Consider the following 21,657-nt stretch of genomic DNA (forward strand, 5'->3'; position numbering starts at 1 on the left):
GAGAGAGGAGATAGAAAGACAGAGAGAGGGAGAGAGGAGATAGAAAGAGAGAGAGAGGGAGAGAGGAGATAGAAAGACAGAGAGATAGGGAGAGTTGAGGATGGAGAAGAGATCATTCCAACATTCATCCTACCCTGCTAAAAGTGGTCACTTTAACCCCAGGGTCCTCTTGAAGGGCACTGCCAGTGGTAAATACCTCTAGAATGACTGCATGTAAACGCTAATCAAAGAGAGAACATTGTGTGTGTGCATATGTGCTCATGTTGTGTATAGGTGTTCGCTGCTTGTTATGTGTGTGTGTGTGTGTGTGTGTGTGTGTGCGTGTGCTGTGTACTAGGCTTCGTGCATCTCCTCTATTCTCAGGGTCGTCTAAATTTGTCCGCAGTGTTTACGTTATCAGGAATAGCCCCGGTCTGTTCTCTGGTATCAGCAAGTGGCCTGGCCCTTAATGGTGGAATTCAGGTGAAAGACACTGAACATCCATTTGGTAAGGAGGGGTGGTACATACAGGCAAAATGGGCTGTTTAATCGGACTGGGAAATGGTTCATACACACACTCACACACACAGACACACACGTTCACATATGGAATGACTATAGACAGGTTGCCCTCACCTCACTAACGTTGAAGGCTTTGAACGTGTTATTTAGAGTGAAATCATTGCAAAACTCCAAGACTCCAAGGGAAAGGGATGAAAGAAGCAACCACCACCCTGCTGAACTATGTTCCTAAACATCTCGGACAGACATATCAAACTTCATAGGAGCTGCATGCCTCCATTACAACCAATGATCCATTACAGACACTGATCCATTACAGACACTGATCCATTACAGACACTGATCCATTACAGACACCGCATTACAGACACTCCATTACAGACAATGATCCATTACAGACACTGATCCATTACAGACACTCCATTACAGACACTGATCCATTACAGACACTCCATTACAGACAATGATCCATTACAGACACTCCATTACAGACACTGATCCATTACAGACACTAATCCATTACAGTCACTACAGACACTCCATTACAGACACTGATCCATTACAACTCTCCATTACAGACACTAATTAATTACAGTCATTACAGACACTCCATTACAGACACTGATCCATTACAGTAATTACAGACACTCCATTACAGACACTGACCCATTACAGTCATTACAGACACTCCATTACAGACACTCCATAACAGACACTCCATAACAGACACTCCATTACAGACACTCCATAACAGACGCTCCATAACAGACACTCCATTACAGACACTTCATTACAGTGGTGGTTAGGGTTATGGTTTTAGTTGATACAAATACCTTGGCAATTAGCTATAGTTTATAGTCTGGAAGCCAATGTGGACTTGACATTTAGGGAAATCACCACCTGTTCTTCTTGATGAAACTTCATCGAATAGCTTCATTGTGGACAGGACATAGAATCGTCTACAGGTATTTCATTGAATCCCTTTTGACTTCTAATATAATATGTTGTTTTGGTAATCTGAATTAAAAGTGTATGAACTGACTGAGTAACATTGTCAAACAAAGCAGAATGATTATTGGTGTTCATTTTACTGACCTCACTCGCATTTCATACACATTAAATCAAAGGAGCAATCCATGGTGAGGGACACTTCTCATCCCTTATTTATTAAATAAACAATGTTTCCCTGACCCCTGACCCGCATTGATAACCCAGCCCTAATGCCTTACCCTGATCCTAATTCTAACCCTCACTCTCACTGTTAACCCAGCCATAATGCCTTACCCTGATCCTAATTCTAACCCTCACTGTTAACCCAGCCCTAATGCCTTACCCTAATCCTAATTCTAACCCTAACCCCAATTATAACATCTGACCTAAACCTAACACTTAAGACAGAAAATTGCCTTTTCTAAATTGGGGATTGGGAAGAAAAGTCCCCATTTGTCACACACCAGATAGACTCACACACACACACACACACACACACTGGCCCTAAGCCACAGGCAAGATTGCTTTGGGAAATGGAAAGGGCGCGCGATTATCTTTTTACCTGATTGATTCATTGCTGCACGTATTACAATTTTTCACCTGATTGATTCTTTGCAGCTTGAAGACAGCTATTAGCTGGGCAGAAGGGAAATTATATGATTTATTCATACAATATTTCTACACAGACCATCTTGTAATTTCGGAATACAGTTTTACATACTATTCTACAGTAAAACTGGGTCTGACTCACAAAAGGAGAACTATTCATTATTCTGGTGAGTTGACCAGGGCCATTAGGGAATATTTCCACATATTAAAACTGGTATTATTTTTCTGTAACACAACTGGGCTATTTAGATCCACAAACTATCTGTGGTTAATCATATATAACAACATTTATCGTGTACAATAGATCAGATAGTTTTTGCAGGAATGTGATATTGCAACGCGTTTGTAAAGTCACAGTAAGCCTCATTCATATGAAGCTTCCTGTGTTACGTTGAATAACGGTTGGGTGGAACAGTTGCCACTGTTAGGAACATTCAACGTGATTATTTTCCATAGGGTTCTTGGATCTTTTGGGTTCTAGGGAGAGTACATGGCGTTAGCGACAATACATGGGATGATTGTATAACTGCTCCGGTCCAATAGCACTGGACAACCCTACTACTTTGAGCCGTAGAAATATCATGGACTAGAACAGGAATTCCCATTCAAGCCAATAGCTGTGTGAGGGTTGGATTGGCGGGATACACCCAGACTGTGCGGTTCGGTGGCGCCGCGTCCAGGCCCTGAGAAGCCAACTGAAGCGGGTCAGCTCTCTGATGTGTCTTCGACTTAGCAACATGGATGGACAGCCGAAGTCTGAGAGTGAGTGAACCAGGTCCAAGTGTACCCAAAGTCCCCACTAACATAGTAAAACATGACAAAATCCGTCCCCACAGGGTGTTCTGACAGGTCCAAGTGTACCAAAAGTCCCCACTAACATGGTAAAACATGACAAATCCATCCCCACAGGGTGTTCTGACAGGTCCCCTTTAGAGAAAATTAGATTTTCGGCTTGGTGTTTAGGTTTAGGCAAAAAAGTACAATTGATATAGATAGAATTTACATTATTTCAAGGCTAGTTATTACTGGTTAGGGTTAGGCATTAGTCCCAAGTTAGGTTTAGGCAAAAGTTAGGTTGTTCAGGTTAAGGTTAGGGTTAGCTTAAAGTTAGTCCAGCCTTCCTCTCTCTCGCCTCCTGCCTGCCGGTCGCCTCTTCTCCTGCCTTTCCACCCCGTCTCCTGCACCCCCTCACCGCCTCCCATTCCTCCACCACCTCCCGTTCCTCCACCGCCACTCCTTCCTCCTCCGCCACCCCTTCTCCGGTCTTCCATGCTGCTCCCTTCCCCAGTCTGTGATCTGCCCACTTTCCAGGTCTAATGAACTGGTCTAATCGCATTAGATAAAACCAAATGGACTTCTTAACTCAGAGTATAATACTTCAAACCCTCCTCGGAGCTGAAATCTAGAGAGCATCTCCTCCTCCATTAGTGTCATATTATATTGATGGAGGTCGTGCAAAACTGTTAGTTAGCATACCAAGGGAAGTGTGGGGTGGGGTGGGGGGGGTCTCACTCAGACAAGACCTCACACACTCACCTCTGTGTAATGGCAAAAGTGAGTTTGTTTGTATGCAGTGGATGTTTTTCCCAGCTCCTATGAACAGGTCACTTTGAAGCTCTTTAAACAGAGTTACAGAGACCTGTACATATCTGTAAACAGAGTAGTGGAAAGATATTTAAACAGAGCACTCTAAAGCCCTTTAAACAGAGCACTCTAAAGCTCTTTAAACAGACCACTCAAAAGCTCTTTAAACAGAGCGCTCTAAAGCTCTTTAAACAGAGCACTCTAAAGCTCTTTAAACAGAGCACTCTAAAGCTCTTTAAACAGAGCACTCTAAAGCTCTTTAAACAGAGCACTCTAAAGAGAGGAACTGGGGAGCAAGTTAAAACGGATACAAAGAGATCAAATGTGACTGGGCATAAATGAGTCCTTTATTAAAACCGTTTCAACTGCTTTCGCTTTTTTTTTCTCTCTCACTCTCTCCCTCTCTCCCTCTCAATTTCTCTGAGGAGCTTTCAATTTGGCAGTCAGAAAGTGTACTCCTATATTTAAAAATTGCAGATGGTAGACATTTTTTACACATATCTGTTGATTATTTTTCTGAAAGAGTACAAGTGGGGGGTAGATCATCCTCAGTTCACAGAATGGCAAACCCAATTTATTTTCAATTTCACCTGTAACAGCCAGGGAAATAAGAGAAATATGATATTGATATTCAAGCAAGGCCTTTATTCATGTTCATGTTTTTCACACAGAAATATGACCATCAGGGGATTTTGTAGAATTTCCTAAACTAGGGACAGCAAACCAATGTGTGGCTGACTGACCTGTTATTAGGGTTGTTGGAAAAACAAGCACTTATGTCACAGACCTGGGCTACATTTAAATAATTTAGCTGATGCTCTTATCCAGAGCGACTTAAAGGTGAGAGCAAAAATGTTTATCCTATTTCACCTGTGCTGGCCCCATGTGGAAATTCAACACACAACACTAGTGGTGTAAGTGCCATAATTCACCAACTTAGCTACACAGAACTCAAGTTAGAAATATGACAACACCAGGTAAGAGTAGACAGAACAAGGTTGGAGCAGACAGAACCAGATAAAAGTAGACAGAACCATGTGAGAGTAGACAGAACTTGGTAGGAGCAGACAGATCCAGGTAAGAGTAGAGAGAACCAGATAAGACTAGACAGGAGCAGGTAAGACTAGAGAGAACCAGATAAGAGTAGACAGGTAAGACTAGAGAGAACCAGGTAAGAGCAGACAGGACCAGGTAGGAGTAATCAGAACCAGGTAAGAGTAAACAGGACCAGGAAGGAGTATGCAGAACCAGGTAAGAGTTGACAGGACCAGGAACTAGTAGGCAGAACCAGGTAAGAGTAAACAGGACCAGGAAGGAGTATGCAGAACCAGGTAAGAGTTGACAGGACCAGGAACTAGTAGGCAGAACCAGGTAAGAGTAAACAGGACCAGGAAGGAGTATGCAGAACCAGGTAAGAGTTGACAGGACCAGGAACTAGTAGGCAGAACCAGGTAAGATCAAACAGGACCAGGAAGGGGTATGCAGAACCAGGTAAGAGTAGACAGGACCAGGAAGGAGTAGGCAGAACCAGGTAAGATCAAACAGGACCAGGAAGGAGTATGCAGAACCAGGTAAGAGTAGACAGAACCAGACTTGTGGAGAAAGAACATCATCATTGGTTTCTACACATGATGGTAATAGGCAGACTAGTTTGGGGAGCCCAGGAATAGATGGTACGTCAAGTTCTTGAATGTTCAGCTGACTTCCAATGATGCCCTGAATTAAGAAGCACACTAATGACGTCAATGAGGCAAAGTAAACCATTTATTATGGCTGATTCCCAAACGATGGCCAGTACCCTAGTTAGGGCTCTGTTTTAAAATGGTGCTCTGCTTGCTGCCCTACAATCTCAATGCTTGATATGCTCTGTGATTATTTCTTCTTTTTTTCCTATCAAAAAACAACAAACAACTACAACATTCATCCACAGAACTACCCACACACACAGACACAGACACACACACACACCCAGACATACACAGACACACACACACATGTACACAGACAAACAAGCATAGAAAACTAAAAGAGGGTCAAATGGTTTCACAGCAACGTGACAGAAAGCTTTATTAATCAGAAAGCTGAGAAACATCTCTGGGATGAGACAAGGGGCATGTTCAATCTGCCCTCTGACTGTTCTGGTACTGGCTCTATAAACAAGCTGTATTCCTCACAGATACTCTCTGCCTTGTGGGGTTTTGTTATTTGGTTATTTCCTCTCTTTCTCCATCCATCTTTCATCCATCCTTCATCCATCCATCCTTCATCCATCCTTCCTTCATCCATCCTTCATCCATCCATCCTTCATCCATCCATCCATCTTTCATCCATCCATCCTTCATCCATCCATCCTTCATCCATCCTTCATCCATCCATCCATCCATCCTTTAATTTACCCCACTATCGCCGCTCTAATTTTCTTTCCACACCTATTCCGTCTCTCTCTGACCCCTTCGCTCTCTCATCCCTTTCTCGCCTCTTATCTGTTCCACTCGTCCTTTCTTTCTCTCTCTTCTGGCTTTCTTTCACTCTCTGCCTAATTCCCACATCCCTTCTTTTCGCCCGTCTAAAAAGCTTCCGCCCTACAGGAACAGGACGACCAGCTGACTCTGAAAGCTCTCAGCGAAGCCAGGGGAGAGGACAGCCATGAGAGGTCAGGTGAAGACAGGTGAGAGGGGGGGAGGAAGGGAGAGGACAAAAAGAGGAGAGAACAGGAGAGGAGGCGAGAGGAGACGCCAGGAGATGAGATGACAGGAGAGGACAGGGAGGAGGAGAAAGGACAGGAGGGTGAAAATATATTTTGGTTGAAATATATTTTGAAATAAAAGACATCAAATCACAAGTCAAAGTGCTGTCTTACAAACCTACGGAGAAGTCTGATAATTGTGTTTGTTATTAGGTTTTCAGCAACACATAACCATGTGGGCACTTTCAGGGTTAAAGATGAATGTTCAACCTGCGTGTGATCCTTACACACAAAACGGACGACACAACAGGACGCATGTTTATCTGTACTCCGTAGAAAGACTGCATCAAGGTACATTTCATTACACATTACACATCACCTGAGCTACATGTGCTCTAATCCTGAGGAATTGTTTATAAACCAGACTTGGGATCATCTCTTTAATTACGTTCCATTAAACAATATTCTGTTGACATTGAAGACGCTAAATGGTGGAGTTCATTAATGTGTCATCTAGGTGAATGATTGCTTCCTTTCCATTGCGTGGAGAACTCTGCATCATTATTTAATGGCATGTGCATTAGGGCTGGTCCTGGACTAAAAATGAAACCAAATGGAAAATATCCACGGGTGGTTTTTTTGAGGACAACGATTGAGCCTAGTCCTGGACCTTTTTGGGGGGGGGGTTACTGTGCCGCCAAATGAATTCTACACTGTCTTGAATTCCTCTGAAGTACCCCCCCTCATGTGCCACTGACTCCACACACCACACTGGTTGTTCAGCACACCCTCCCCTGTCAATAAAGGATAAAATGAAATAATAAAAAAATATATATTTCAAAAGGTTTCACATTTCCACTTCAACATTGAATGTATCAACCCTGTACAAAAAAAAAAACATTCATCATGATCCACATAAGAATTCACTTTTTTTCTCCCGGATTTATTTTCCTGATAGGTGGAATTGGCTGCAGATTAAGGTGCCTTATCTGCAGGAGTATGCAGCTAGAGCTTAGCAGCCTCCCGATGATTAATTGCTCTCCATGTTTTTAATTAGGTTAGCATCTATCAGAAAAATCTTATCTCTAACAATAGTTAGCACTTCATTACACTCAAACAACTGTCAGTGGAGAAGTAAACTCACGCATCATTACAAATAGTGGTTTGAACAAAATTCGGCGCACAATATGTAAAGAGCTCTCTGCCTTGGTAGGATCTTACATGTACCGGGGATTTTGCCTTACACTGCGGAATTAAATGCATAGAGACTTGAACAGGAGTCTCCAGGCGGGTCAATGTTTTTAGAAATCTATTTCATTGTATTTCTATGCCTTGAAAGCTCTCCGATTGAATCCCTGAGGTGGTGTCGTAAATGTCCCCCTATCCGTTATGCGGCACATTACTTTTGACCAGTGCCTACAGGTCTAGTGGGGTGTGTGTCTCGGTTATGCCGGAGAGGCTTGTAAAAGCTATTGACGAGACTAATTGAGATGCATCTGTTCTGCTCCAATAGATTTCTGCCCAAGATGCTGGGTTGGTCAAACAGGAAATGTCAACGTGTCACTTATGGACAAGTTAACCTTGACATTTAGAAAGAGACCTCCTCCTGCCCCCTCTCCTCTCTCTCCCCCCAACCCACCCCCCCTCTGCTCTTTTCCTCTCACACTATTCCTCCCTCTCAAGCTGTTCTAGTCTATTCATGGATGAAATCCAAGAGCTGTGTGAGATCTGTAATCCAAAAATAAAAGTAAACAAAAACTGTGTGTGCAGAGAAGAGAGTCAAGCTAAAAGTGTAAAGTAGTCATATTTGAGGGGTGTTGCATGAAGCTCTAAATCTCCTGGGAGAGCTGCCTCTAATTAGAGGCTTATCACAGCTGCTTCAAGAGGGCCATTGCAGACAAGAGAGCTCCACCAGGAGGCCCATAACAGCATGCTTCAGATAAAGCTTCATCAGGGGCCTATAATGACATGCTTTAGACAGAGCTGCATCAGGAGGCCCATAACAGCAGGCTTCAGGAAGCCCATACCAGCAAAGCTTCAGATAAAGCTTCATCAGGGGCCTATAATGACAGGCTTTAGACAGAGCTGCATCAGGAGGCCCATAACAGCAGGCTTCAGGAAGCCCATACCAGCAAAGCTTCAGATAAAGCTTCATCAGGGGCCTATAATGACAGGCTTTAGACAGAGCTGCATCAGGAGGCCCATAACAGCAGGCTTCAGGAAGCCCATACCAGCAAAGCTTCAGATAAAGCTTCATCAGGGGCCTATAATGACAGGCTTTAGACAGAGCTGCATCAGGAGGCCCATAACAGCAGGCTTCAGGAAGCCCATACCAGCAAGGCTTCAGATAAAGCTTCATCATGATATGTCATTATTCTCCTATGGCCTAGCTAATTTCCAACTCCTTGTCTCTCGCTCGCTCTCTCACACACACACACACACACGCACACACACATACATACCCATTGATATTACTCAAACACAAAGACACTTGCGTACAAACTCCTTCCCACTCACCCAACAGCCGTGGTTGGAGTAGTGGAGTATTACACTACTTCAACCACTACTCCACTACTCCACTACAGTACTCCACTACTCCAACCACTACTCCAACCACTACTCCACTACAGTACTACACTACTCCAACCACTACTCCACTACAGTACTACATTACTTCAACCGCTACTCCACTACATTACTACAGTACTTCAACCACTACTCCACTACAGTACTACACTACTCCAACCACTACTCCACTACAGTACTACACTACTCCAACCACTACTCCACTACAGTACTACACTACTCCAACCACGACTCCACTACAAAACTACACTACTTCAACCACTACTCCACTACAGTACTACACTACTTCAACCACTACTCCACTACAGTACTACACTGCTCCAACCAGTACTCCACTACAGTACTACACTACTTCAACCACTACTCCACTACAGTATTACACTACTCCACCACACAACTCCTCTCCAATACTCCCCTACCCCAACCACTATTCCGCTACAATACTACACTACTCCACTCCACAGCCCCACTACAATACTACACTCCACCTCTACATTACTCCACTACACTATTCCTCTTCAATACACCCCTACTCCAACCACTACTCCACCACAATACTACACTACACACATTCCACTACTCAACTCCACTACTCGACTACTCTACTCCTCTCCAGTACTCCACTACTCCAACAACTACTCCACAACAATACCACACTACTACCCTCCACTACTCCATTACAATACAACACTACTTCAATCCTCTACTCCTTTGCTCCATTACAATCCGTGGCGCCGTTCACCACATAACTCTCTGCCTGACGTGAGGCCTCTAAGATGCTGTCAGCGGCATCCTGTTAACATCTGTCATGATGACACCTTAGGGGGCGTGGAGGAGTCCACAACATGACCCTGCAAACATATGCCATCCTGACACCGTCCATGACCCAGCCCACTTTGTTCTGCCAATTAACCTCTGCACACACACACACACACACACATACACGGACACGCTCAAACAGACACGGACACACACACACACACACACACACACATACACGGACACGCTCAAACAGACACGGACACACACACACACACACACGGACTGCACTACTGTGTCTTAGCCGACAGCCACCTCTCACGAAGATAACTGAGACTGACAATGAAAAATGTCGACAGCTGGTCTCTCAGCACGCCGGTTGGTGTCCTCCTAGTTGCCTGGTTATGGCACAGATCGCTCTCTGACGTGTCACGTGAGTGGCGCTGCCTACGTTGTTAATCAACCGCAGATTGTTAAATGATGATCCCACCGTATCCCCAGGCACAGCCCGTTTACCGCCCTGGTCAAAAGTAGAACCCTAATTAGGGAATAGGGTGGCGTTTCAGACAACAGGGAGTGATTCAAATTGTTATTACGATGCTGAAGCTGGGAACCAACAAAACGCAGCTACTGCTAATTTCCAGACGCCTGCTCTCACTGGACTCCACAGTGCCACACTTCGCGTGTTGGAGTGATTATTCTCTAGCAGGTGCCGGGACTCGATGGTGAGTCTTAATTCTACATCATTACCAAAGGCACCATGGAAACACACATTTGATTTCTCTGCCTGCTCACGTCGGTTGTTTGCCTCACATGAATGGTTTCATCGTTTCTTATTCAGGGAGACCGTAATTACAAGTAGATCACAAATTAATTTCACGACTCTTATCGATTTGGTTACATAAAATAACATATTTTACACTTGTAACTGACCGTGTTCAGCTTCTCATATCTATTTTTTATTCAGACATTTATGTAAAACACTGGGCCCCAGATCCCTCGGTTTCTGCTGCGGCCTTAAATATGTAAAACTGTCTGTGATCGACGAGGCCCCTGGCACTGCTGACAGAACAGTGAACTCTCGGTCATCCCTGTAATATCAGAGATCTCTGGAAACAGATGGTCACCCCTGTATAGCAGAGATTGGTTCTACCGAGCTCTCCCTAACTTAATGCCCAGAAGCTGTTTTCTAAACACACTGACACGAAAATGGTCTGGATAACCAACCTGATTAAGTTAACCACTCAAGGCTGAAAACTCCAGGCGGACTGACTGATATGAGAGGTACTTAAAATGGAGATGCCCTGAGAAGGGCAGGTGTTTTGCAGCCTAGCTGTCTGTCAAAAGAGTCTCCTGTGTCCAGTCTGCTTTCATTTATGAAATCACTTTTTCATAGCACTTTTATTACTACAGACAAGAATATAGATAGTGCCAGTGTCAAACCTTTCTTGATATTGAAAAAACAGACGAGGATGGACCCAGGGAGTTTAAAGTCACTGAAACTGTGGATCCAGTATAACTACACATACCCTAGGTTCTGTTAGGCTGTGGCTTCTGGGACTTCAGCCCCAAGGTCTTTTTGAAGTAGCCCCGGGTCTGTGTGTCCAATTCCAGTGACAGACTTTTCTTTTCGATCTAATGAGTTTGCATAACCACACATGCATTTACTGCTGTGTATGTGCTTGTTTCATCAACAGACATTAATGCACTAGGTTACATAAAATAACATTTATCTGACCTTCAATGCACATGATATAAGTGGTAAGGTGTTGTGGTAGATGATTGGCTGGTGGACTCGATGGATTATGCCGCTGCCGAAATAGGACTTTCCCACTGCATGCATATTGGCTAATGAAAGCCAACATTGACGGATGACTCCACCACACCATTCATCCCTTTGGGGCGGATGTCTCTGGGATTGAGATTAACTTGGCCGAGGCTGTGATACGACAGAGCCCAATCATACAGTGAAATCTCATGACCAGGAAAAGTTATACAAATGACTTTACTCGTCATGCACACTGCGCAAATTATACATGAATGTAGAGTCCCTAATCAGACCGAATGTGAAAGGATGAAACTGCTTTGTCCAGAACCGGCATGACCATGACGTTTTTTGGGCATATGTCTGCTGACAATAACATGTAAGAAACCATGTGACATTTGGAAACGTATTACTTGAACAGCGCAGGAGTTGCACAGTCTAATGTTTATGGCCGCGTGTTCAAATGTTATCGAGATTAGGAAAGGTTTTTTGGCATGCCTGAGAGTTCCTCAAGACCCATTTAAGACCACTGGACCGAGAGACCCAGCTTCCTGCTGCTTTCTTTCTCACTCTCTCTCTCAGTGGTCACGATGGGAGAAATCAAGAGGAAACCGTTCAAAGCCTGTTGAACATCCGTCTTTCACGGTGTCATTGTGGCAGATGTTAACAGCGCTTTTTAACGGCCTCTCCTGATGGCTGACAACATGGCGGGCAGCATCGCGGACTCTCACAGCTCCACGTCGGGTTTTAGATAAAAGCCTGATCGCATGCAACATGGCTCCCTATCCCCTACATAGCTTAAACCTGGTCAGAGGAAGCACACTGTGCAGGGGTAGGGTTGGCGTTTAGGACACAAGCCTCCCTAACTGTGCGTCACGCGGCGACAGCAGTGGATTATTATTATTATGCTGAAGTGTGGAATCAACAAAGTGCAGCTGTTGCTGATTTCTCGATGCCTGGCCTCATTAGACTCCACAGTGCCACACTTCGCATGTGAGGGGGGAATATTCTCTAACAGGTGCCAGGACTCTGCGGGATTGTATCTCATGCGCGCGCCGGGCCCAGATCAGACGCCGTCTACGTCGCAGAAAAAATTATGAAGAGTGTTAGGAGCGGCTTCCCGTCTGTCGAGAAATAACAGTCTTTTTTTTGTTTTGTTCCTATGAGGTGGTGGGTGGCTTACTGTTAACGGTCACCAAGGCATTGCTCTCTTTACGTCCCGATTGACCTGAACGGGTTGCCTGATCTGCTCGTACTTCTACGGTCTCCGTTGTGTTTAGGTTGTGCCACATGGGTACAGCAGGCAGTGGCGCTGTCTCCGTGTCAGAGCACAGCCATAGATCACTGCGGGAAGAGCCTAATGTGGACATTAGCTGCTAAACAGGCCACTCACACGGAGCTAAGAGGTGTGGGGCGCCTTCGTGATGCTGGCCATTCTCCCCTGTGTGCCCGACCTGACGCTCTGCTCTGCCTGTGTGTGTGTGTGTGTGTGTGTTCTGTGTGTCTGTCTGTGTGTCCTATGTCTTACTATCCTTGTGAGGGCTCCCTTGGAATAGCAAATCAATGAAAAAAGCTGGTTTAGAGTGAACATTACAATGTGGTTAGGCTTAGGTGTTAGGAGGTAAAAGGATAGTTAAAGCTAAAATATATGTATGTGTGTGTGTGTGTGTGTGTGTTACAGTCTGACTGCATGGAAAGAAAAGCTTTCTTTCTCCAATAATGCATTTAGCAGTTCCCCCGACCAGGAAATGGCTTCAATAACCATAATAATTAATTATGCACAGTGGTTTTCTCTGGGATTAGAAATATATGATGTGTGTGTGTGTGTGTCAGAGAGAGAGGAAGGAAGGAAGGGACGGATCAAGAATTCGAGACAGCGTGTGCGCGATTGTGCTTTCGCAACGATCTACCGTTTCTTGAAAATGTCAACGTACTGGAGATTACGCAACGTGAGCGTTCCTTTATCGCCCCGGGGACATCGCGGCGTGTTCCAACTGGCACCCTGTGTTCCCCTGCTCCGTGGACATAGGCAGGGCACTGTCTAGGGAATAGTGTGCAGTTTGAGAGGCTTCTGCAGTTCACAGGCCTTTTTATGGCTTCTCTCTTTTGTGCGTCGAGCAGAGGCACGAGGTGCAGCTGAGTGCTGTATACCCATGACGCTATACTCACGGCACTAATACTCAATGCATGTTCTTTTAAACCAGGCCGTGGAACTAATGCATCTCAAACAGACTTGCTTATCCATATACATAAACGCACCCAATGTTACCTGTCCCTGAAATGGCCCACCTGAGCAGCCTCAGTCCTCAGCCTCGACAGGTCGAATAACTAGAGCCATTACCTGGATCCCGTGCTGTTTTCATTGCGGCCAGCGGGCAGTGCTCTTCTTTCCGTGCAGGTGATGTAACCAGCAGTCTATTCCAGAGCCTGAAGTGACAGTCTGTCCTCTAGAACACGTAGAGCCCGAAGTGACAGTCTGTCCTCTAGAACACGTAGAGCCTGAAGTGACAGTCTGTCCTCTAGAACACGTAGAGCCTGAAGTGACAGTCTGTCCTCTAGAACACGTAGAGCATGAAGTGACAGTCTGTCCTCTAGAACACGTAGAGCTTGAAGTGACAGTATGTCCTCTAGAACACATAGCCTGAAGTGGCAGTCTGTCCTCTAGAACACATAGCCTGAAGTGACAGTCTGTCCTCTAGAACACGTAGAGCTTGAAGTGACAGTATGTCCTCTAGAACACATAGCCTGAAGTGGCAGTCTGTCCTCTAGAACACGTAGAGCATGACGTGACAGTCTGTCCTCTAGAACACATAGAGCCTGAAGTGACAGTCTGTCCTCTAGAACATGTAGAGCCTGAAGTGACAGTCTGTCCTCTAGCACACGTAGAGCCCGAAGTGACAGTCTGTTTCTCTAGAACATGTAGAGCATGAAGTGACAGTCTGTCCTCTAGAACCCGTAGAGCCTGAAGTGACAGTCTGTCCTCTAGCACACGTAGAGCCTGAAGTGACAGTCTGTCCTCTAGAACACGTAGAGCCTGAAGTGACAGTGTGTCCTCTATCAAACATAGAGCTCTAATTTGAGCACAATTTGAACAACACTTTTGAACAACAATATATACACGTATATACAAACATATACACAATACAATACACTGTAGATTCTGACATCAGTAATAGAATACAGCCTGTTTTGACATCCTCATTGAGTAGTTTCTCTTCTTTTTGATCTAAACACTAGTTGGTGACTACGTCACCAGGCTGAGGTGTCTGGGAATGAGATTAGCCAGTGATACACTCAATCAACCAGCATCAATAATAAATGACGTCATTAGTAGTTACTTTATCAATAGCTCTAAACTAAACAGTCCACATGCACCGAATCATCTGGAAGAAACAAAGGCCAAAGTTATCGCTCCCCAAAGGTTGTGAATACAATACTGTGGTAAACGGCCATGCTATTGTATGAAAATGCCTTTCACACGAGCATTCATGAAAAGCTTACAAGTAACATGTTGTTTTCAGAGCTCTATCATACATTCATAGCTGTTCTTTCAGGGACAATAGCCATTACTATCCCTGCTTCAGTAATATCTTACCAATCAGAAAGGGTAGGGGCTTTTGGTGCTTGTATTTGTACTACTTCACATCTGAAATGTACTTTTTTAATTCTTTGCTTCTTCCAACGTACCCCCCCCCAACATGCGTCAGCATTATTGATGTTGACTCTGGATCAATTAGGGTTAAGAACCTTGCCCAAGGGCAGATTGACCACCTTGTCAGCTGGGGATTGAAATTTACTTTACTGACCCAATGCTCGAACCGCTAGTCCACCTGCCACCCAAATCATGGAGACAATTGACACGTTACATTGTGCCTAGCAACAAATCCTTCATTTCCTTCCTTCCGTAACTCCCAGGAGCAAACAGCCAAAGAGGCAATTAATTGAGAGCTCTGCATTCACAAGGCCACACTGAGTACAACACTTCTATCAATAAAGGCTTAATAAAGCTGAATAAGGAGACTATTGCCTGGTCATGAGTAGTGCATTATACTGGGAATAGTGTGTTAGTGAAACTGCACAGGCTGGAAGAAATACGGATGGCACATTGAAGAAATACGGATGGCAAATTGAAGAAATACGGATGGCACATTAAGGAATACGGATGGAACATTAAGGAATACGGATGGAACATTAAGGAATACGGATGGAACATTAAGGAATACGGATGGAACATTAAGGAATACGGATGGAACATTAAGGAATACGGATGGAACATTAAGGAATACGGATGGAACATTAAGGAATACGGATGGAACATTAAGGAATACGGATGGAACATTGCACCCCAATGAACCTGGACACTTTAATGATGTGGTCGTAACTTAATGTCTTGGTTATGTTTTTACCAACAAAACCAAGGCATGAAGTTAAAAAAGAAAGTGAACAGAGGACATTCAGAGGACAGAGGACATGTTAGTCTGTGACTCTGTAACTCTGTGACTCCGTAAGTCTATGATTGTGACTCTGTAACTCTGTGACTCTGTAGGGGGCAGGACAGATAACAAAACACCCCATTCCACCTCTCTAACAATAACTTGATGACCCCAAAAAAACAGTAACACGCAATGAAAACCTGAGCTTAAAACAGCAGGCCCAAGCGTGTTGTCATGGGAACCCAGTCCTCCTTCTGGAATAATATTTTGGAAGCACCCTCAGCCTCTCCAAAACCCATTGGCTGTGATAACTGACAGTGGGGTGTAAAGGAGCTGATGAAGTTGAGCATGTTCCTCCTCCATTTCACCTTCCTCCTCCTCGCTCACCTCTCACCAACAAGGCAAAGCTGCAGACCTCCTCCTCCCTTTCCCCAACTCACTAAGCAGACAGTTACTTACCTCTCTCACCCCCCCCCCCACACACACACATACACACACTCACTTTTAACCCCCCCCCACACGCACACCTAACCCTATAGGAATGGTATTTCACTGTAAAGGGACATCCAGCTGCATTCAGTTCTGTAACCACGCCATCAAATATGCTGCAGGCTTCCAATCACTAACATTTCCATTGGAGTCAGTGAGCAGATGCTCCTGTCTTAAGACAACAACACATCACAAACGTATCTATTACATGTTATATCTGCCTGTCTGCTCCCTGTCTGCTCCTTGTCTCCTACCCCGTCTCCTTCGTTGACCCCTACCCTGTATCCTTCCCTCTCTCATCCCTGCCCTCTTTCCTATCTCCTACACTGCCTGCTTCCTGTCTCATCCTGTCTCCTGCCCACATACAAACATATGGCCACCTTTCCTGTTGTGTCTCGGTCTCCATATATCCCATATATTCATCCATCAGCAGAAGACTGAGTCTGCTCCTCCCCACTTCCTCCCTGCCTCCTCCCCACTTCCTCCCCGCCTCCTCCCCGCTTCCTCCCCGCCTCCTCCCTGCTTCCTCCCTGCCTCCTCCCCGCCTCCTCCCCACTTCCTCCTGCATCCTTCCTGCTTCTTCCCTGCTTCCTCCCTGCCTCCTCCCTGCCTCCTCCCCACTTCCTCCTGCCTCCTCCCCACTTCCTCCCTGCCTCCTTCTACCCCTGACCACACTATGAAACACACACACACGATAATCCTGGGCACTGCTATGTTATCCTGCCGTGTTTCATTTTAGTGCTTGTCAGTATCACATTTCCTCCACCCACTGGAGGTGGTGCCATCCGCCCTGCCTGAGCTCCTCACCTTCCTCCTCACCTAGCCCATCTGCTCTCCTCCCTCCTTCCCGAGCCCATATCCTCTCCTCCCTCCTTCCCTAGCCAAGCTCCTCTCCTTCCTCCATCCCTAAACCAGCTCCTCTCCTCCTTCCTTCCCTAGCTCATCTCCTCTCCTCCCTCCTTCCCGAGCCCATTTCCTCTCCTCCCTCCTTCCCTAGCCAAGCTCCTCTCCTTCCTCCATCCCTGGCTCATCTCCTCTCTTCCCTCCTTCCCGAGCCCATTTCCTCTCCTCCCTCCTTCCCTAGCCAAGCTCCTTTCCTTCCTCCATCCCTAGCTCATCTCCTCTCCTCCCTCCTTCCCTAGCTCATCTCCTCTCCTCCCTCCTTCCCTAGCTCAGCTCCTCTGTATCCATGTTACATAAGACAGTCAGAGCGCAGTGCAGCCTATACCATCTGGGACCTCTCTCTGCCTCTCCTTCTCGTTCACTCTCTTTCTTTGTACTGTCCCCATCCCACACAGAATCCTTCTCTTGTCTCTTTCCTGCTCTTTCTCCCTCACTCTCTTTCTCTCACACACTGTCTCACTCTAACCCCCCTCCCCACTACCTTCACCCCTCTCTGTATTGCCCGCCTGCTCCCTCCCTCCCTTTGTCTCTCTTTTTCCCTCTTGCTCCATCTCTCATTCCTTCTCTCCATCTCTCCGTCTTTCTCTGTACAGTAAACCCAACCAGTACAGCATAATCCATTGCACTTGGGTTCAGGCAGTATTTTAAAACAAAAATATTGCTGACTTCATAAAGCCGGCCTGCAGTGCCTGCTGGACAGGTTCTTGGGACTACTTCTTGGATTTAATTGGACCAAGCCGGCTCAATCCAGCAATTGGAAAAGTAAACAAACAAAAAATTGCTTTTGGAACCAAGGTTGTCAGCTCAGCTCATGACTGTGGGCATGTACGAGAACACAAGCTCTGCTGTGGATGGAAGATGGAAAGTCACACTGCTCAGCTGTCAAGGAGTTAGATCTTTGAACTAGAGCGTAGACAGTAAGTCGCTGTCTGGTGATTCCAGGACATTGCGCTGCTGAATGTCCCATGCACCCACCAGCACAGAGAAGCATGCAGGTCTGAAAAAGAAAAGAAATGGGGTTTCACTAAAAATCGTGTTACGCCAAGTCACATTTGACCACAAACCGTCCTTCGCTTTTGGAATCAATATAGGTAATATATTCTGTGGACGATATTATGATTGTTGTAGCCTATTGTATCAAACCAAATGTTTGGTCCATAGTACTAATTAAAAAATAAAAACCTATGCACTTTTCATCTAGTTTCTGATCAATTGACCCACCCCTCAGAGTAGACACACTCACTCAACCCCAATCACAGGGGTAACCAATCACAGCAGCTGTCCCTGTGAGAGACACCAGGGGTGACTGTTCAGTAACTCAATGTAATCCACACCAGAGTCGCTTGGCAAACCGAAAATGCCATTCCCAATTAGTCTAGGTTGTCAGAGGAATTAGTCTTTCTAGAAAAATCTAAGAGACATGGATAAATTACCATTCGTCAGCTAGAGCAGAGGGAGAGAGAGAGAGAGAGAGAGAGAGAGAGAGAGAGAGAGAGGGAGAGAGGGAGAGAGGGAGAGAGACATATGGGACGTCCTGGCCGCACAACACAAAAAATCTCTCCATCCAAGAAACAAAACCGAAGCACCTGCCATGGCGATTCACACAGCTGGAATTATGTCAAAAGCAATGGTTCAGGGTTTGGTCTTCCAAATGTCTGAATTGAATTGAGATAACAGAAAGCATCGGTGAGAGAGGGAGAGAGAGGGAAAGGAATAGATAAGAACAAAAACCAAAGGATAGCGAGAGCTGAGCGCCGAGAGCTATTTTGGGCAACCGCATTGCTTCGACTCAAACTACGCGAACGGTAACCGGAAAGAGCACGGCGCACGAGTTCCCCGCTGACAATTGATTAGCTGTGTATCGTCCACTGAATATATTCCATGGCTGTTTTTTATCCTGCAACGTGCCTTTCAAATGGTTAGTTAGAACCTACGTATATAAAATATGGTGTTGATGTGATACCCAGGGTAACAAACACTACAGGGCAAGAATGGTCCGTTCCCGAGCGCAGGTGGGTCAAGCGAAGTGGTGGAACAGGGTATTCAACTGCGAGGACCGGAACAGCGGCGGACCACAGTAATCCTAGCTACCACATCTTAAGAGAATAACCATGCCGAAGCTTGCCGGGAGTCCCTATGATGCTCAATCGCCTTACAGACTGGATGTGTATTGGCGCTTTCAATATGTTTGAAATCGGCATTTCCAAGTGAAGTTGCCACATTGAATGGACGCACGACGCACACACATATTTGGAAGATATACCGTTTTTCTTTTGGAAATAATACTGTCCTCTGGTATTTGGACCTCTAATAACCTTTAAGGATGCCTGTGGCACTCGCCCCTTCCCAGGCGCTGTACATCGGCATGGAGGTGGTGATTGCCGTCTTCTCCGTGTTGGGCAATGTGATGGTAGTTTGGGCGGTGAAAATTAACAAGTCTCTGAGAGACACAACATTCTGTTTCATCGTGTCTCTGGCCCTGGCGGACATCGCAGTGGGAGCGCTCGTCATCCCCTTGGCGATAACTATCAGCATCGGACTCCAAACTCACTTCTACAGCTGCCTGATGGTCGCGTGCACCGTGCTGGTGCTGACGCAAAGTTCCATCCTAGCCCTCCTGGCAATTGCGATTGACCGATATCTCAGGGTCAAGATCCCGACCAGGTAATGAAAACAAACGTGACACTGATGATTTATGATTGTTATGAAGCAGGGGAGGGGATGATGGTGATGATGTTGATGTTAATGTTTGAATAAGGAGGTGAGGAGACTGGGGCGATGAGGTGTTGGGGGAGGTGAGTGGAATGGGATGTGGAGGTGGTGTTGGGGGGGGGGGGGTGAGGAGAATGGGTTGAGGAGGTGTTGGGGAGGTGAGGAAAATCTGGTGACGAGCTTACGTTTTTAGGGATGTGAGGATGAACGGATGATGATGTTGGAGGTGTTGGGTTGAGGAGGTGTTGGGATGATGATGTGTGGTGAATGGGGATGAGGAAGAGGGGTTGATTGGTGGAAGTGAGCAGGTGAGTTGCTGCTGATGATGATAATGGTGGTAATCATAACACACACACACACATACACACAGACACACACACACACAGATGCCTGTTACCTTCCTGGCATTAATTTGTCTGTGTGTCGTTTCAGCAGGATCCTGTACAAATCTGAGCCCCTGTAGGCAGAGAGAGGAGGGGTGCCTCAGACACCGAGATTGACATGACAGCTCAACACACACGCACACGCACAGTGACACATGCACACACACAAAAACGTACGCGCGCACACATTCACTCACACACAACGTCTTTAAATATTACACTCAAACACTTATTATTGCACTCAAACTTTCACACAAGCACTCTCTCCTTCTGCTCCTCTCACACGCGCCCGAAACACCAGCAGTTTACCAGAGCACCGCTGACAGAGCTAGCCCTAATTAGCTGTTATGTCATCAGGAATACAGGGATGGATGAAGGGAATCAGTCAGACTAACAGGCCAACTTTTAGTGGAGATGTGGTGGAAATCACATATCTGCCATCATTTCCTCGGCTGCCACTCTGCATCTGTTCCATTTAAACTACACTAAGACGTTTTGGTGGATTTAAAAAAAACAATGGAGGACTCAGAGAGTAATCAGAGATTACGAAGGAGAAAGGTACCGTTTGGCATTTAAAAAATACACCACGCCATCTGTTTTTGAGACGACGTCCCTCGTTCTCTCTTGAAGGATGAGGATGTAGGTTTATGCTTCAGCGGAATGGAGTGCAGCCTCTATTGACAGTGAGAGAAATGACACATTTCCCATCATGCAAATTAAATGTAAAGCCCCTGGTTACGTGTCCCCTGAACAATACACACCCACAGCACCGGTGCCGCGCTCAGGGTAAGACTAACAGCTCAGGGATGCGCCGCTGAGGAGCAGGAAGAAAGAGGCCCGGGGGAGCCAGCGTGGGAGAAGAAAAAAGCCCAGAAGCGGAGGTGCACTATTTTCCTTTCTCCCGTTTTGCCATTTGTTTTGGGAATATTGGCAGACGGCGATTGACTTTGTTTGATCATGACTTAAAGAAGCCACTTGGACACGGGACAGAGTAGTGACTGGTTGTGTGTGTGGTGAGAGAGAGGGAGATCAGGGCCGGCGTGTGTGTTGTGAGAGAGACACAGGCAGACAGAGAGAGAGACACACACAGAGGGACTGGGAGATTGGGAATTTGTCATTTCCTGTAGCTGGCATATCTGAATTCTCATTATTGACTCTTTGATATCCATGTCTATTTTTAAACCCCTCTCAGGTTCTCATGTGGTTACTCACCATGTGCTGTTACTTGCCTGTCTGTCGTTGTCCCTTTCCTGACAG

At 45.7% G+C, this 21,657-nt stretch overlaps 1 protein-coding gene across 4 annotated transcripts in view; it reads left to right on the forward strand.

The window, feature by feature from the left end:
- The window catches only part of adora1b (adenosine A1 receptor b), a 46,927-nt gene that overhangs the window by 13,425 nt on the left and 11,845 nt on the right, over positions 1–21,657 (forward strand). The window contains exon 1 of one of the 4 annotated variants that reach the window (XM_020051440.2): positions 10,280–10,440. The exons of 2 other annotated variants lie outside the window; for them this stretch is intronic. In XM_020051440.2, the coding sequence (XP_019906999.2) occupies positions 10,313–10,440 (128 nt within the window). In that variant the 5' untranslated portion in view covers positions 10,280–10,312. Of the gene's footprint in view, positions 1–10,279; positions 10,441–18,821; positions 19,970–21,657 lie in introns of those variants that run through there. One more of the 4 variants, XM_010893187.3, reaches the window with a different exon arrangement.

This window comes from Esox lucius, chromosome 12 (genome assembly GCF_011004845.1).
Source record: "Esox lucius isolate fEsoLuc1 chromosome 12, fEsoLuc1.pri, whole genome shotgun sequence".
NCBI lineage: Eukaryota > Metazoa > Chordata > Actinopteri > Esociformes > Esocidae > Esox > Esox lucius.